At 39.4% G+C, this 13429-nt stretch overlaps 1 protein-coding gene across 1 annotated transcript in view; it reads right to left on the reverse strand.

The window, feature by feature from the left end:
- LOC306827201 (uncharacterized protein) overlaps window positions 1-13362 on the reverse strand; it is a 19701-nt gene extending 6339 nt beyond the window's left edge. Inside the window, exons 1-36 of the mRNA XM_079348871.1 lie at window positions 13192-13362; window positions 12859-12952; window positions 11416-11458; window positions 9143-9214; window positions 8704-8838; window positions 8461-8505; window positions 7774-7890; window positions 7413-7478; window positions 7222-7257; window positions 7010-7072; window positions 6813-6848; window positions 6642-6683; window positions 6302-6385; window positions 6174-6218; window positions 6020-6091; window positions 5885-5929; window positions 5584-5637; window positions 5309-5372; window positions 5024-5128; window positions 4564-4725; window positions 4378-4386; window positions 4168-4257; window positions 3810-3961; window positions 3638-3710; window positions 3239-3345; window positions 2897-3080; window positions 2730-2798; window positions 2460-2567; window positions 2119-2337; window positions 1807-1971; window positions 1474-1641; window positions 1071-1214; window positions 854-964; window positions 547-725; window positions 252-315; window positions 63-137 (exon numbers count right to left, since the gene is read on the reverse strand). Of these exons, the coding sequence (XP_079204997.1) occupies window positions 63-137; window positions 252-315; window positions 547-725; window positions 854-964; window positions 1071-1214; window positions 1474-1641; window positions 1807-1971; window positions 2119-2337; window positions 2460-2567; window positions 2730-2798; window positions 2897-3080; window positions 3239-3345; window positions 3638-3710; window positions 3810-3961; window positions 4168-4257; window positions 4378-4386; window positions 4564-4725; window positions 5024-5128; window positions 5309-5372; window positions 5584-5637; window positions 5885-5929; window positions 6020-6091; window positions 6174-6218; window positions 6302-6385; window positions 6642-6683; window positions 6813-6848; window positions 7010-7072; window positions 7222-7257; window positions 7413-7478; window positions 7774-7890; window positions 8461-8505; window positions 8704-8838; window positions 9143-9214; window positions 11416-11458; window positions 12859-12911 (3256 nt within the window). The 5' untranslated portion in view covers window positions 12912-12952; window positions 13192-13362. The remainder of the gene's footprint in view (window positions 1-62; window positions 138-251; window positions 316-546; window positions 726-853; window positions 965-1070; window positions 1215-1473; window positions 1642-1806; window positions 1972-2118; window positions 2338-2459; window positions 2568-2729; window positions 2799-2896; window positions 3081-3238; window positions 3346-3637; window positions 3711-3809; window positions 3962-4167; window positions 4258-4377; window positions 4387-4563; window positions 4726-5023; window positions 5129-5308; window positions 5373-5583; window positions 5638-5884; window positions 5930-6019; window positions 6092-6173; window positions 6219-6301; window positions 6386-6641; window positions 6684-6812; window positions 6849-7009; window positions 7073-7221; window positions 7258-7412; window positions 7479-7773; window positions 7891-8460; window positions 8506-8703; window positions 8839-9142; window positions 9215-11415; window positions 11459-12858; window positions 12953-13191) is intronic.
- Between the last annotated feature and the right edge of the window lie 67 nt (window positions 13363-13429).

A 13429-nucleotide genomic window follows, 5' to 3' on the forward strand; every position in this document is an offset into this window, starting at 1 on the left:
TTTCACTACTTCACATGCTTCCAGGGTGGGTCATCTGTTCAGTGTGGCTCATCTTTACTCACAACTGGGTCCATCCTCCCCAGGTAGTCCTTTGGGTCCAGGTGGACCAGGTTGTCCAAAAGACGGTCCTGGGTCACCTGAAAGAATCGGATATGATTGAGACATTTAAACGTGGATTTATATTCCGTTGTATTGAAAATTAACTTCCTCAGCATCACCTAGACCCATCCTGTCTCTCTCTTTTGACTTACCCTTGGCCCCTGGGAATCCTGGCACTCCTGCAATACCTGGACGTCCATTTGGGCCTTGATCTCCCTTTATCAGACGTAAACACATTAAACGAAATAACATATCCATAACATCTATGTTATGGAAAAAAGTATCTTCTCACGTAAGTTTACAAATACACATATTTATTCAGAAATGCTGCACATTTAAAAAAAAAGTTCAACCATCCCCTTTAATAGAGATTTTCAAAGAATTTAATAAACAAACTACTAAACTACTACTTAAAAGTAAAATCAAATAAACAGGTTTATTGTGTACCTGATCACCACTATGTCCGGTGTATCCCCTTAGACCAGGGAAACCTTTGTCTCCAGGGGGTCCTGGAGTTCCTGGCCTTCCTCCCCTGCCTGGAGCACCATTGCTGCCTTTAGACCCTGGAGGACCAGGCCATCCATCTGAACCAGAATCACCTGGAACTCCTTTTTGGCCTTTTGAGCCTGAACATAAAAAAACACGATTAAGATGATATCTTAATAGTGTTTTTATACATACATTTATTCCTTGACAATTGAAAACCACCGCAATCAAATCTTGTTTCAAACAAAGGTATAAGTTGGTCCTTTACCTTGAGGTCCCTGTTGTCCTGGTTGACCATTCCTTCCTGGAGGTCCCATTTGTCCTTTTGTCACATTCACAAGCCTTAAAGGTCCTGGTATTCCACGTGGACCACGTAAACCTTTTTGGCAGAATGTTTAGAAAACTTAAATAAAATACATTTAGTCACAGCTACTTACAAAACTGAATATATTGATACAAGGCAAATGGTTTGTAAACAAACCTACCTTTATAACCATGTGGTCCAGGGTATCCTGATGGACCATGGCGGCCATTAAAGCCTCTCTCTCCTTGTTTACCTCTTGATCCTGGAGGTCCAGGGTGACCTGGTAAACCGCTAGACCCAGGTCTACCAGAGTACCCTCTTTCACCTAAATGAATGAAGAGAAAATGTCAATTCAGTCAGGGCAGAAAACCAACAGAATTTAAGTAAAATGAGCTGTTGATAAAATATAGATGAAGACTGGAATAGGTCATTGTTGCTGGTGTTGGTGGGAAATGTAGTGACCAGATGTTTGGATCAGTGCGGAGTTCTGGAGCCATTGTGGATAGGGGAGTGAGCTTTTAGAATTAATAAAGACACGCTGACTGGTAAATATAATTACATCTGCACTGATGCCATTGATTTACCTTTCTGTCCTGGGAAGCCATCTGTGCCATGATCTCCTGAGGGGCCAGTGGGGCCCCTTGGTCCGACTGGACCTGGCAGACCTGGAGGACCAGGGAAACCTTGTGGTCCCTTCCGTCCATGGCTCGATGGACCTGTTTGTCCCTTATTACCCTTCTGACCAGGGTAGCCTATAAAAAGTATACCGTCAATGAGAGAAATGTGTAAAAGAATTGGTTGATGATGCCCTCACTAAAAAATATGAATATATGCAGTCTGGAATTAATCTTGACAACATCTACAGTACAGTGATAGTAAGTTATCTATATAATTGTGTTTGGTTGATGATTGCTCACCTGGTGCTCCCCTCAATCCAGGGTTTCCAGGAGGTCCTGGAGGGCCTTGAGGTCCATGCAGGTCACATAGGGTGCATGGTAGACCTGGGAGACCAGTAGCTCCAGGATCACCAATGTCTCCTGGTTCTCCTTTATGGCCTGGGCGTCCAGGTTGACCTTGTGCACCTGTCCCGCAAAGGCACCAATAGCCAACCATTAACAGTATACCGAAAAAATGGGTGGACTGTAAGGAAAACTTTTTAATGCCTCTGATGCAGGCTCTCATCAGCCGAGTTGTTGTTGTTGTTGTGTTCAACTAAAAATTAAACCTACCAGGAGGCCCAGGGTTTCCAGGAAGGCCACGGAATCCCATTGCCCCTGTAGCTCCAGGGCGGCCAGGTGGGCCAGGATTGCCTGGCCTAGCAGAGAAAACATCTCCAGGAGCACCTTTCCTGCCTTTTAGTCCTGGTAAACCGGGAGGGCCTGGAGGACCATCAAGGCTTATTCCACTTGGACCAGGGTTACCTGAATCCCCAACTAAACCTGGAGGTCCTTTCACAAAAAAGAAATACCAGTAAGCATTCATACACACTTTCTGAATAACCCAACCCCAAATCTTGGACATATCTCTACAATAGGTTTATCATTTAAAAATAGACATAAAGAGTAATTACCTGGTGGTCCAAACCCTCCGGATCTGGCATCTTCTCCTTTCATTCCTTTACGGCCTGGAAGTCCCTGAGCTCCAGGACGACCATCTCTTCCAGGTGCACCTGGAATCCCTACAAGGGACCAATGAAATGTCTGAGTCCTGACAATATTTAAATGGTCATATTATTATTTATTTCTGTTTACTAAAACACTTATAGTAGTAACTTTAGGCCTATTCTAAATAACTCAATAGATGATGAAAAGATGTCATATGTAACAACTAAAAAGATTACCTGGAAAACCTGGTTCCCCCTTACGACCAGGTGGACCAATCTGATCATGACAGCATGGCTCAGTCTCACCTGGTGGAACAAATGCCACATGCTGAGCGCATAAACGTGTGCTATATGTAGGAGGAGTATATTAAACAAAAGTCTCAAAATGTAACCAAGTCTCTGACCTGGAGGGCCTGGTCTCCCAGGAGTTCCAGGATTGCCAGGACTTCCTGGATTTCCTTTAGGCCCATGTAGCCCCTTGGGGCCTGGATAACCAGGACCTTCAGGGCCAACAGACCCTGGAAACCCTTTAGGTCCAGTAACACCAGGGTCACCTTTGGGACCAGGTAATCCTACATATCCAGCACCCTGCAATAATGTTCCACAATAGCATAACTGGAGAACTAGAGTATGCACCAAAATGGAATGTTTTTACAGGTTCGCTATTGCTAACTCAGTCTAGTGAAATTACTACACATAGTCTATCACATAATTACAGTATTGATACTTAAAATGTTCACACTCACTGGCGGTCCATGGTCTCCTGTAGGGCCAGGCTGGCCATCACTTCCTGGTCTACCTGTTGCTCCAGAAGGACCAGCATATCCTGGACCTCCTTTATTACCCTTGGCACCTTTTGATAAAAAAAACAAATCACAAGACGCTAAGCTTTACAAATGAAACACCGTTTATTCAAGCATTTATAAAACAAAGTGGTCATTAGAAAAAAGTGGCAAAAAATATCCAACTATTGAGCCACTTTTGTACTCAACAAAGTGTTCAGAGTACATTTTATTTTTCAGTGTGGTGAGCGTGAAAGGAAAAGTAAAGCTTTATTTTATTTCAAGTACCTACAAATAGCACATACATTGTTCAGAAGTAATCATATTGTATACAGCCCAAGTTTGGCTTAAACAGCAGCTTACCTTTAACACCAGCCATAAAAGAGTCCCCTTTTGGACCCTTTTGTCCTCTTGAACCAGGTAACCCTTGAAAGCCCTAGAAGAAAACAAAAAGTCAAACGCAACTATGTTTTTGGCTTTTAAAAAGTAAATATTTTCTGCATTCACTAATACAGTTTGACTCCTTGGTCCTCACTTGTGGTCCTCTGAAACCCTCCTCTCCCTTTGGCCCTGATTCTCCCTGTAGTCCTTGACTTCCAGGTGACCCTGGGGGTCCTGTATAACCAGGGGGACCAGGGGGCCCTCGGTTTCCGCCACCTGACTGACATTCACATTCCCCTACACAACCTTTGGAAATCACAGATAAAAAAACAAATAAATATAATACAGCGTGTTTGTTAAAAAAAATCCAACTACACTTACAAAAACAATTATACCATTCGAAATTAATTAATAAATTTGCCAAAAAGATCCAGGAAACAACCAAATACATTCCAATTAAAGTAACATTTTAATTGTAGGATCAGCTCAAGCATGAAACAGTTGCAGATCACCTTTAATTCCTTTGGGCCCTGGATTTCCAGGCAAGCCTTTGGCTCCTGGGGCTCCAGGGTCCCCTGGGTATCCAGGCTCACAGTAGTAATCTGTGAACCAGCAACAAATATTGATAGAAAAAAGTTAGAAACCTCTCCATGTACATGTAATGGAAAATTAGGAATTACAAGAGATGTTATTTGTTCCCCTGAGGTAATTGAAGAATTTACCTCCACATCCTGTTCCAGTTGCATCAGGTATTCCACACAAATACACAGAAACACATGTCAGAAAGTAAGTCCAAGTTCCAATAAATATTTGCAAAAAATGACAAATTTTAAATTACTCAAATATCAAAAGAATTTTTGAGATTATAATATTTTGTGAATTTGAATATTAGGGAAGTGCTGATGTACCTGGAGGACCTGGGAGACCTGTGACACCTTTAATTCCAGGGGGTCCTTTAAAGCCCTTTGGTCCTGGATACCGATTGATCTCAAAGTCACTATACCTTCCTGGCTCTCCCTTGTATCCCTTTTCACCAGTTCGTCCTCGTGGACCAGGTTGACCAAGCTCCTCTAGAAACATTTTTGAGAAACGTTTGATAAAGACGGTTAGAATAGAAAAATGCCTTTATTGATTGATGTGTAACTTCTGCAGGTTTTCAATCTCAAGGGTCTTTTCTGGATAAATAAAGGTTAAATAAAAAAAGCTTAACCTAAAGTGAACACACATACAGGCATCTACAGCTACAAACAACTTGCATTCAAGTAATACTGGATACTAAAAGATAAACCTGATAAAGTGTTGTTGTTTTCTACAAAAGGGAGAAGTAACCTGAAGGTTAGCGACCATAGACAAAGGTTAAAGTCTGACCTGGTATTGTTAACCCTGGTGGGCCGGGAGGTCCATGCATGCCCATAAACCCTGGGTCACCTCGGGGCCCAGATATTCCAGGATAACCACTGTCACCTTTAGGACCTGAACCATGCAGAAAATAGGGATGGTATACAGTAAGACCATATTGAAGACTATGTGACTGTAATTCAACACATTTGTATTTTTATCCTGATTCCATTTAAACGTAAAGAAGGTTATTTTTACTGTATCGTCAAATAGCTGTAGCTAGTGAGGATGGTGTAGTTACTGTTATGGCCTCACCTCTGGCATCCCTCCCATCATACAATTGGGGTGGACCAGGGAGACCTACTTCCCCTGGGTAACCCTGTTGGATGCAAAGACAGGTAGGAAATCAAAGTTATTCATGGAAAATGTGTACATAATGTTTCTTTAGATGAGCAGAGGTCAACAACAGTAGAAAGATAGCTTTTTCTTCCCTCGAATAAATGAACAAGTCGCTTTTGATGACTGGAACAGACTGGCAGATTCAGATTAAACTGTGACGCAGATTTGTTTTGTGTTTCTGTAAAACTTACCTTGGATCCAACTCTTCCAATAAGTCCTGGAAGCCCTTTCTCTCCAAGCATACCCTGAAAATATATCATATATTTAACCTTTAAAGATATCTTGGGATGGTCATTTAGCCGAGCAGTTAGCTTGTGTGCTCCCTGTGCAGAGACTGCAATCCTTCCAGGTTCCACTTGGACCTTAATTTCTCTCAACATTTCCTATCTCTCGTATGTGTCTTATCCTAATAAAGGCAGAAATGGCACTACAATCATAATTACATATATTTCTTAATAATAATGGACATAATGAATCATGACAAAGGTGTACCTCAGGCCCTGCTTGTCCATCCTGACCGGGAAATCCTGAAAGACCCTAGATATGGAAGCAGACAGGAGAAATTTAATTTTTCTGCATGCAAGTTTTTGTCTAAACCCTAACTTGTGTCTGATGAAAGTCACTTACCCGAACTCCAGGGAAACCAACAATTCCTTGCTCTCCTTTAATTCCCTCATTGTAGTAATCCCCTCTAACACCCTGACAGGAAAAAACACAAATCAACTACTCTCTTCTTCATCTCTTACATGCCAGTGAGATTAGGAAAAAAAGAAAAACTCACACGTATGCCCTTGAGTCCACATTGTCCAGGAAGACCTTGTTCTCCCTAAAAAGAAAATAATAGAGGATTACAACATGGAAAAGGTTAAAGACTAATGATGGTAATATTAGTGGGACCTTTAACTTTACCTTGTAACCTTTGGGTGGAAGAAATTCTGGAGGCAGTACTACAACTTCTTCAGGTCCTTGTTGTCCAGGTGGGCCTTGCTCACCCTGTAATTTGGAATGAAACAGGTTTAATCACTGGCTGTTGTATTTAATTGGATATCTAGGGTCTTTCAGGATTTCCCGGTAATTAATTGGACATTTGTTTGTACTACAGCTGTGCTTCTAAATGACTATATATATATACTATATATATATGTGCTTCTAAATGACTATATATATATAGTCATTTAGAAGCACAGCTGTAGTACAAACAACTCAAAACCTCAATGCATAGCTCTCAAAATCCAACATGGTTTCTTACATCTTCCCCCTTATCGCCTGCTAGTGATGCTCCAGGATCACCCTACAGAACAGCCACAAGTTTAGTTTGGTTTTGAGTTAGGGATGATTTGTGAATGAAAGCATGCAACATGTTCTTTAGCAGTGAACAGTCAACAATGAACTGGCAAATACTTAAAAGCAGGATACTTACTGGTGGTCCTCTCACACCTCTGGGTCCTTCCAAACCCTAAGTAGAATCACAAACAGTTTTACACATGAAGCATGACATTAATTTCTTTCTATCTGAAATGGTGGAGAAAACAGGACTCATTTATAGCAGCTCAATGTTGGTAGATATTTATTATATCATCTTAATCACAACATTACATAAAAATATAAATGTTATACCTCAACGCCAGGTAAACCAGAGGGGCCAGTGTGGCCCTTTGGCCCAATGCTTCCTTTTCTTCCCTTAAAAAAAAAGAAAAAAAGTTAGTGAAGACACCAAATTATAACACTTATTTAACTCAGCTACAAGCAGGGGTCGTAAAGGTTAAAGTAATTCATTCTTGCTTAATCTATCAGTAAGTTACTATCAAACTGAAATAAAGAAAACATACAGGTTGACCCCGCTCTCCATCTCTACCACGATCCCCCTGTAGAACAAGAGGAAATGAAGATGAGAATATCAAATAATAGTATTCACAGTCACTGAATTGCAACAAAAAAGGACACAAAAACAAATACATGTGGCACATGTGAGGCCCAGACCGTATTTTACCAGAGGTTTTTCCAGACTAAGGGAACTTACAGGGAGTCCTGTAAAGGTACCATCATATGTTGGTTCTCCTTTAATTCCTTTAAGTCCAGGAAGGCCCTGGAGGAGACAAGGAGTGTTTCATTTTATGTTTTAATATCTTTATGGCAAAACAGTTCTCATAGGACACAGGAAACCACAAAATCCATAAGGTGCATTTCGCTTTATAATTTCAATAAATTGTGTGCTGAAAAAAATGTGAAAAATTAATGAAACGTGTTAATCATACTGTATCCTGTGTAACTCACTTTACTGTTACCTAATCAAAAGTATGCTAGAGGACAACATCTTGCGTTCCCACTCTTGACAGAAAAATGGCAAACAGAAATATCAGAAAAGGACTTCTTCGCCTCACCGGTGGCCCATGGACAGCATCAAAACCAGGGATACCATTTTCTCCTGGACGACCTCTTGTCCCATTACAGCCATCCAGTCCTGGTAAACCAGGCTCACCGCCTGCTCCAGGGTGGCCCTGCAAAATATAGTTCAGTTATGGCGGTGATATATAATCACAGGGTATTACATCAATAACCTTTTTAAAATCTATTTGAGAATGTTTCTATACAGCATTCATGCCTTCAGTAGTACACTATAATTATATAAAGGTTTAGCTTACAACTTCAATTTCATTCAAGCACAAACTCTTGAGAAGTCAAGAGGCAGCTGCAGTAAGAGTAGAAAGAGATCAGGCCCCACTTATAACATGCACAGATGTGTCCACTAGAGGGCACACTAGGCACATGGTTAAAATCATATACGTAGGTCTTAGACTTGTCTCTAAAAATATTGTTTCTTAAATGGTTAGTTTCAGAGTTGGTGGTTCTACAACACAATACAAGTACAATTGAAAATAGTGTAATGTGCTTATGTATGGAATATTAAAAATTCATTGGACATTTCCGAGTGATTGAGATGTGTGTAAACCACAAATTGACCTGCAAAATGGGAGAAACCCATAAATTCTTAAAGAAAATATTATTGTCAATGTTAGCAGTAACTGGCTTATTCCAAACTTAAATTTCAGCAATAGTGGTGTACTCACTGGTAAGCCATCATTCCCAGGGTAACCAGGATTACCAGTTGTCCCCTGAAATGTAAAACAAGCATCATTCAGTAAGCAAACATTGCATAATCCAACCTGTCTTCATCCACTGATACTGACAATACATATTTGAATAATTTCAACTTGTGATGACATATAGCTTATTTTCATTTAGTGTGTATTGTTTTTTCTTTTTCTTTCTTAGTCACAATAAAACAACATGCACGTGAACATGACACTTACACGGTCTCCTTTGGGCCCTGCTGGGCCTTGTGGTCCCTCTGATCCCCTCCTGCCTTTCTCTCCGAGTTGCCCCGGAAGTCCCCGTGGTCCCATTAGTCCCATGTCGCCCTGCTCACCTGTCTTACCTGGTGCTCCCTATAAAGGCAATAAAGAATAATGTATTTTTAATGTTTAAGGTATATGTCCTTTGTTTGTCAAATCATGGAATCTGATCTTTACACCTTTGAAATGTATGAATTTAATGCAGCTTGTTATACAAGGCAATCATAACTGGGATGGACAAAACACAAGTCCATTTTAAAGGAAAAAAAACGTACATAGTGCAATGTCTGTCTTGTGAATAAAATCTCTAAAAATTCTAACTTTCATCTTACCAACAGGAAAGTTACTCAGGATAGCTTGCCAATACACAACACCATGACGGGAAAAGAGTTCCTACCCTTGCACCTTTGGCAAGAAGACACCGACATCCAGTGCAGTTCCTCCCTTCACATTCGCCCTCAATTCCCCCCTATGAAAAAAGAAGAGACACCAAAAGGCTGTGAATGCATAAGGGTTAGTATCAATTGGTATTATGAGAGAGATGGAGACTGTATAAGGTTGTGTGTGTGTCAGTGGAGACCAGATTACAGAAAGGCAGGAGGGAATCAGAGGGGAAATGCAGGAGGGGATCAGAGGGACCACATTGGTTCTAAATCCACTCTCACAAAAACAAACAGCTTCACTATCACCATGGACAACTCTTCCGTCTCCCCCTCCCCTCAGGTCAAGAGTCTGGGTGTCGTCCTCGATGGCACTCAGTCATTCCAAACATCAATAACATCACCCCATCTGCATACTTCCATCTTCGAAACATCAACCGCCTCTGTCTCCTTTTAACTTTATATGTTTATCTTTTATTGGGTTTTTTTAAAAGCCTGCATGTAAGGTGTCCTTGGGTTTTTTGAAAGGCGCCCTCAAATAAAATGGATTATTATTATTATTATTATTATTATTATTATTATTATTATTATTATTATTATTATTATTATTATTATTATTATAACACGAAAGGGGGGTCACTCTGCACATCAGATAAGGCATTGGTTTGGCTATGTCTCCCATTCCTAAATGTTCCTGAGAACTAAAACATCCCTCTGCAGAGACCAGACAGTCCTAATTAGAAACTTTTATACAAATCAGGGTTCTCACAAAGACTCTGAGAAGCACTCTGACCTTGATGAAAAAGAAATCTCACAGCACTTTCACATTCTGACATAGAACTGTAGCTTCAAGAAAAAACTCAAGTGAGTCTCACTTCCAGATGCAAAATGGGTTTACCAATATGTTTGAGTGTGTGTGTGTGTGTGTGTGTGTGTGTGTGTGTGTGTGTGTGTGTGTAGGTGTGTGTGTGTGTGTGTGTGTGTGTGTGTGTGTGTGTGTTTGTGACTGGATTGTCACAAATATTTAATAATGTTTTCTCAAAGCTTAATAAATATTTAGAGTTAGTTAATGCTACGGAAATTGCTGCCGCACATCTGCTGTCCCACTTTTACTTTTGGTTTAACACGTTTTTTTCTTGCATCTGCCTTTAAAGTAACGGAAAAATGTCCTATTGGATAAGTCATTGGTAACCTATTAAACAAATCAGTAAAATTGGAAATACAGAAATACTAATTTGCAAATATTACATTTTAGACATCATTGATGTACCAGTTGTGATACTTTCACTGTAGAAGTATCACAACTGGTTTCACAATGATGTGTCATATCCAAAGGTACATGGAGGCTTACACCTTCTTAAAATGCTTAGGCCTACATTACTAGCTAGCATGTTAGCTTATGGTGTTCCAAAATCCTTTTACTATAGGCCTGCATAACTTAAAAGTATGTTGGTTATGTAAGTATTTTGTAATGTTTTTTTCAAAAATACTTTATTTAGAATGAAGCCTAAATTAGCCAAAATCTTTCCTTAACGTGCCCTGACACACCAGCGCAGATACGTTCAGGTGTCCAGCATGAGATATACCTTAGACATTTACCCTTTTGCTGGCCTCTGCAAGCTAGGTATAGCTTAATGTGAAAGCACACTTTTGGGACAAACAAACAAATATATCATCAAACAAATATTTGCAGGCTATTAACAGTTGTGCTAAAGTTAGTGGTGTGCAATGTTAGGCAGACACACTGTAGTCTTTTTTTCAGTCTTCGCTAACTTTACATTGAATGGAAATAAAGAAATCATTATCGACATTTACTCACTTCCTGTTCTTTTTCTTGTAAAAATTTAAGCTAGCTATATAATGAATGGGCAAACACTGAACTAATCACAGGGAGAAAGTTATGAACTTATATCAATGATTCAGTGGCCTTTACTTATTTCACAACTGGATTCTTTGTAATGAATTGGTACATGTTTCCTATTATGGCCGAATTTATCGAATTTGTAACATCTGTAAGTTTTTTTGTATAATAAAAGACTATAACAGTTTAAGAAAAAAGGTTGTTTTGCCCTGCTTACGTGTATGTTGAATATGTATTGTGAGTATTTTTTGCTACATTCAGAAATGCAATGCATTTAAATTATACAACAAGGATTTGTATTTTCTATTGTTTTTTTCCTTTTGTAGTTGATATTAATAAAAAGGTTTAATTTGTAGGCATTGTAGTGATATCATGTTTAACTTAACATACGTACTGTATTTAATGACAACTTAGAAAGGAAGGTCTTACTGCATTGAGCCTCTGCACCAACAGGACGAGGAGCAGGATCCATCTGAATATGATAGTAAGAGGAAAAAAATAACCACATTTTTATAACCCCATCTCCTAAAACGTTGGGATGGTGTATAATGTAAAACAAACAAATGTTATTATTTTTCAAAACAATGAATACCCCATATTTAAATTGAAAATAGCACAAAGACAGGAAAAATTAGATGCCAGCAGCACATTTTAAACAGGGACAGGAATATATTTAACAAGCTGTAGCATCATTCATTCTTTTAGCAACACCAAACAGAGATATTTCCAAAAAGGGAATGTGATACAATTCCTGCTTTATGTAAGACGTCATCTGTTCAACAGTTCACGGTCTCCTTTGTCTTATTTTACATTTAAACGTAGGTAACAAGTTGCGACAGCCAGCCGTCCATTATATTACTCTGATTCTGTATTACATGCAGAATGTGGCTTGGCAATGTCTTTCAGTAATAAACAGGGCCTCTCCTGATATTGACATTGTCAACTTGGCAGCATTTGTTGGTTCATAACCTGTAGATTTGATTCAGCATTAATGGAGCCTATATGTGCAGATGACATAATCACTATTTTATGATCACTGACCTGGCCCAGTAAAGGCTACAACTATTCTGAATCTGTTTTACAGTTTCCTTCTTCCACGGTAGAGTTTCAGAAAGTAGCTTTAAGCTTTTGGACATGTTCCTTAATCCTTGCAGTGATGTCCACATGCTGTCCATTTTACATGTCCCAGATGTTAAGAAATGGAGTTGTATTTTACACCAGCTACTGGATTCCTTTGGAGACCTATAAATGTGAGTCACATAAACTCTTACTCAAAAACATATACTAATTGGGTGGCATTGTAAGCAAAAGTGCTTGCTGTTCAGCTCATAACTCTAGATAACTGCCAAGAATGTGGCCTATCCAAACTCTCATCCCACTGCAGGTGACACTACAGAATGTGTATATTAGGTTAGTGGTGAAGGTCAACTTTTATGTACATTCTCAAAATTGGAATGCAAGAAGTTAGCAGACTTGTTGAATGTTTTAGTAAACATTCAAGCAGTGTTTGCATTCAGGCAAACAGATGAACCACTTAGTAGATTTGAATTAAATCCAAGCATTTAAAGCATTTCTAGTAATTCTTAATGATAATTCACTTTCTGTTACATCCCTCAGGAACTGGTGCAAAAAAAACCCATGCTTTCATTTTTAAGGAAAACAAACAAAATATTACATTAGCTGGGACTCTGTCACTGGGTCTTTTTATACCAAATCTCTTCTTTAATCTTGAAAATGGTTTCATATATGACATTACAATGCATTACAGCTTAGCCTGGGTGCTGCACAAGAGGTTAAAATGATAATACAAATATTGTTCTATTTAGCTAGTAATGACTTAGCAGTTATCAACATTGTTGCAGTAGGACTCACATGAGGGGACACAGAGTGGCAGAAGTAACAGAGGATCCCATCTCTCTTCTCATCAGTCTGCTCAACAGGTGGTTGTTGGCCTCAGATCTGCCCCCTGTGGTGGAAAAAAAAGTAAGCATTAGGACACCTGTTAGCCATTGGCCAAATCACATTTAATTTTTTACGTCTCATGAGCTTCAATGTAGACACGCAAAAAAAAAAAAATCAAAATGACAAATATTCTAGGATTACAAAATATGTAAAGAATATCCTCATTTTGCATGTAAGTCTACATCCTATGTAGCCTGCAGGTAGCAGCACAGCGTGGATATAAAAACATGTTTCACAACTCACCAACATACAGAAGCTCAAATTAATCTGCATGTACTCTGACATGCATCCGGAGCAGGAAAACCTCCAACACGTTTCAAGCTAACCTCCTGGCCCCTGTAACAGTACAAACTAAACAGAGTGTCTGCCACTGTTTGTAAGTGTATGAAATCAGATGAGGACAGCAATGATGATTGGGGTTGACCACATTAGGAAAGAACCAGACCACCTCCCCCTTTGAGATCCAACTAAACATCTTCTA

Source organism: Symphodus melops (genome assembly GCF_947650265.1).
Source record: "Symphodus melops genome assembly, chromosome: 7".
Lineage (NCBI taxonomy): Eukaryota > Metazoa > Chordata > Actinopteri > Labriformes > Labridae > Symphodus > Symphodus melops.